Source organism: Punica granatum, chromosome 1 (genome assembly GCF_007655135.1).
Source record: "Punica granatum isolate Tunisia-2019 chromosome 1, ASM765513v2, whole genome shotgun sequence".
Classification (NCBI taxonomy): domain Eukaryota; kingdom Viridiplantae; phylum Streptophyta; class Magnoliopsida; order Myrtales; family Lythraceae; genus Punica; species Punica granatum.
The window spans coordinates 41,262,470-41,266,580 of NC_045127.1; the positions used below are offsets into that span (position 1 = coordinate 41,262,470).

Below are 4,111 nucleotides of genomic sequence, written 5' to 3' on the forward strand. Positions count from 1 at the left end.
AAAAAAGAGGGGGAAGGAGTCCCGTCGGTGGGGCTCCGACGCCTCCAGCGACCTCGCCGGGGGAGGGGCAGGGAATTAAAAGAATCACATCTTGGACTAGCCTCAGAGGGTGCGACGAACCAACAACTAAAGTTGGTTTAAGTGAACACTTTCGAGTCGATGAGCACTTCCAAGTGGAGCCAAGTATCCCTTGTACCTCTTGAAGGTGGCGTTCCTGCTGCAAAACTTAATAGAAACGCCCGTATTTGCCCTCCCTAAACAACAGAAATCAGAAATCAGCACTCTCTCCCTTTTGTTCTTTACTTCATTAACTACTTCACTTCGTCACACTATCGACATCTAACTACGCTACGTGGTATCCCATATAATCTTTCAGGCAGCATGACCCTCTAATGTTATAGTCTCATCTAAGGAAAGATTGGGTTCAGCATAGGAATCATTTTAATGGCCTCGGCCAACAAGATCCAGAGCAGGTAGAGGTGTTGCCATCATTGCCTGATATGGAAAAACTACTCCAAGCAGCAATGAGAAGAGATCACATTGCTAAGTAAAATAACATAATTTACAACGAGTCGGCTCGCATTAAGACTAGTACCAATTTAGATCTGTACAGATATTTACAGCAAGTAGAAGTAATCACTTCCAACAAGGAGGAAGTTCACTTCTGCTCCTACCATTTCCAGCATGAGAAGAACCAGCTTCCTCCCCAGTTCTTTGCACCAACTTGACATCCCAGCCCCCATCAGTCCACGACCCATAACGAAGCTCGGGAATGTGAGCAACTTTCTGATAGTCTTTGCTCTGATCTTCGTGCTCGAGTTTCCTGACCAATTCATCGTGCACATCGAAGAATTCCAGCACCTTGAGCTTCGTCAGGTATTCGATGCCCGAAGGAACATTCTGCAGTAACTTGCATCGCTGGATAATCAACGTAACAATGCTGGGCAAGGCTCCCTCTTCCACCTCTATGCCCCTTAGCTCCAGAAAATTATCAAGAAATAATCTCCGAAGCTTCATGAACCCTTTTGCACTGAAGTGTAGTATCTTCCAGTTATAAACCTTTTCCAGCTCGACATGGACAAGATTGGGCAGATTCTGAAGAGATAACAGCGGGTCATCCTTCAAACAGCACAATCTCAGGTGTAATTTGACGATGCTCTCGAGGGTGGGAATCCAATGCGGCATTGCCAGTAAACGTCCTTCCAAGTAAATCCGTTGGAGTAGAGGAGGTGGAGAAGAAAGGTCCTGAAGATCAAGGACTTCATCATCTTCCAACGAGGAAACTGACAATGCCACCAGATTGGTCAACTTTGCGATCGAAGAGCACAAAGCTGCCCCATCTTCTTTCTTCAACTTGAGGATGCACAGCCTCTTTAACTGGGTCAGCTTCCCAATATCTTCCATTAGGGCGTGACTTCTCTCGTCATCGGCCTCTATGTAGCAGAGCTTCTGCAAATATTGCAGTGACCCAATATCCGCAGGCGTCCTGAAGCCATACTTAGAATGCAAATAAGATATAGTTTCATAGCGATAAACGAGAAGATGCCGAAGTCGCTGGAGCTTCATGATCTCGATAGGCAGATCAGTGACATATGTATGTTTCAGATCAAGCGTCTCTAAGTTCTGTAGCTTCCCTATTGAACTGGGAACTGTTTCTACCTCAGTATACCTAAAGCTTAAGTACCTGAGGGAGTACATCTCAACTACTTGAACCGGAAATTTCCTCAAATTAGGAACAGCTTGCAAATCTAAAACAGCGAGCAGTTTGAGAACGCACAGTAATGCTGCTTTTACCGTGGACTTCTCGACGCCAGACATGAACAAGGAGCGAAGTTGGGAAAGCGACCTGTCTTTATGTGAAGATTGGAACCTATTATGTATGGAAAGACGACGAACTTTGTCAGGCCAGGATGCATTCTGTTCGTCCACTCTTGCAGCAAAGTTTTGGTCCTTGGACTTTTGAATTGCAATTTGCTGTAGAAGGTGGTGGATTCGGCACTCTTTTACCCGCCCATCGCTAGTCGTGTCTGTCACTTGCAACAAACTTCTGTTCAAGAGTTCTTTCAGGTAGTCCTCGGCAACTTCTTCAAGAGTCCTACCTTCTTTTGTCTCAACAAATCCTTCTGCTACCCATAACCGGATCAGCCTCATACGTTCGATTCCGTGACCCTCAGGAAAGACGCTTAAGTGCAAGAAACAAGATTTCAAGTAGTAAGGCAAGTCGTTGAAACTGAGGGAAAGTACCTTGTTGATCTTCTTCAGCCTGTCGTTTCCGTCGATCTCTGCACGAAGAGTTTGCCTCACAAGATCCCACTCATCGATTCTTCGCATGTCTTTTGAAGCCAATACACTGCTGATGGCCACGATAGGGAGAGGCAGACCCTCACACTTACTCAGTATAGTTTTGCAGGTCTCCTCTAAGTTAGAAGGACAGGTGTTGTTCCCTGGAAATGTCTTTCTGCAGAAAAGCTTCCAAGACTCTTCATCGGCCAAGGGCTTCGAGTCATATCGCTTTCCACCAAAATCCGCGTGGGAGGCAGAGGCTACATCGGCCTTGCGCGTGGTCAGCATGACTCTGCTGCCACACCCATCATTGGGAAAAGCGTATTTGACAGCATCCCATTTATTCACATGCCACACATCATCAAGAATGATCAGGTACCTTCTGTTGAGCAGGCAGCCCTTGATCATCATTTTCAGCCAATCACTGTTCGAGGTGTCCACCCTCTTTGGAGCCGGTTTCCTGATCTGACAGGCAATCTGTTGGAGCATTTCCTTCAGGAGCTCCTCTGTCTTGGAAGATGTAGAGAAAGTGACCCAAACACGAATAGCAAAGTGCTTCTTTACAGTGGGATCGTCATAGACTTGCTTTACAAGAGTGGTCTTTCCAAGCCCTCCCATCCCGACCACAGAGATTACTTCCCTCTTGGCAGGACCCACGATGAGGTGCTGCACAAGAAGCCTCTTGGGCTCCTCAATGCCCACAAGATCAGTCTCGTCTAAAAGAAGAGCATCACTGCAGTGGTCCAGCCATGGGCCGTCGCCATCATTGGACTGTACATGCTGCCCGGCTCTCCAGAATTTCTGGCGCAGTCTTTTATGCCCCTCGCAGATGCTCTTGAGCCTCAAGCTGACCCTTTGCAGATCATTTATGGCCCGATAACGAGCTTTCAGGTTCCTGATGTTGCCAACAAACTTGCAGAGAATACCATGAAGGCCATCGCCATGGTCTTGAACTGAAAGCAGCTTGAATTCATCAAGAACATCTTCCATTTGATAAGCAAGGTCCCTGATTTGCTCGACCCATACTTGGACTTGCTCGTTGCTCTCCACCAGGGAGTCTGCAGTTCTCAGGAAGGCCTTGATACGTGCGAGTTCATCCCTCACGTCTATGACCTCTTCCTGAACATTTCTAAATATGTGGATCTCATTGTCTAGAAAGCTCGAGATCTTGTTCAGCAGAAAGGTCACTGGACCTTCTGCCTTCTCGTCCCTCACTTCCAAAACTGCACAATTTTATAGTGCCACTCCGAGGTTCTCATCAGGTTCCTTTGAAGTGGGGCTTATCTTCTATCTCAACAATGTTAAAAAGCTGAATTTCCCTAGCAGTAATTTTAGTAGTTAAGAAGTTCAGCTCTTTTAAGAGGACAGAATCATAGTTTACAGCTGACAATATCCTTGCTTATAACTACGATGCCGTCATCTTTAAAACCTCCTTATACGGCAGGCATCAAGGAGATCAGGAAAAAGCTTTGCCGGAGGTAATTGAAATGTAGTTTCCTGCGAAGACTGATATAAATCAGCAAGTTAGTACGCCAAGGAAACCTTCTCATGTCGTTTGACTACAGATGAAATATCCATTGACCTTGAACCAAATACTTTTCAAGAATTTCATGGGGAAAATAAAAGTTCGGTATTGAGTTTCTACTAATAATTACGGAGATCTCACAAGACGAAAACTTAAGTCGCACTCACTGATGAGTTCGATTGGGTAAATTCCTCATGCATCTCTGCTATCCTGATTGGTTGTGCCAAGTTCTAAAGGCAATACTTTCTTCCCATACTTGTTTGTATACATTCGACACCAGCCTGGGACGTCAGTGATGACATA

At 45.8% G+C, this 4,111-nt stretch overlaps 1 protein-coding gene across 1 annotated transcript; it reads right to left on the bottom strand.

The window, feature by feature from the left end:
* Positions 1–426: 426 nt before the first annotated feature.
* Positions 427–4,111, bottom strand: LOC116194295 (disease resistance protein RPM1-like). Its single transcript, XM_031523111.1, has 2 exons — positions 3,976–4,111; positions 427–3,789 (listed from the first exon to the last, which is right to left on the bottom strand). The coding sequence occupies exon 2, from the start codon at positions 3,271–3,273 to the stop codon at positions 637–639; it is 2,637 nt and encodes an 878-aa protein (XP_031378971.1). The 5' UTR covers positions 3,274–3,789; positions 3,976–4,111; the 3' UTR covers positions 427–636.

What these genes read in the sequence shown, in the direction of transcription:
- LOC116194295 (XM_031523111.1), bottom strand. Translation starts at nt 3,273, where the DNA reads ATGGAAGATGTTCTTGATGAATTCAAGCTGCTTTCAGTTCAAGACCAT.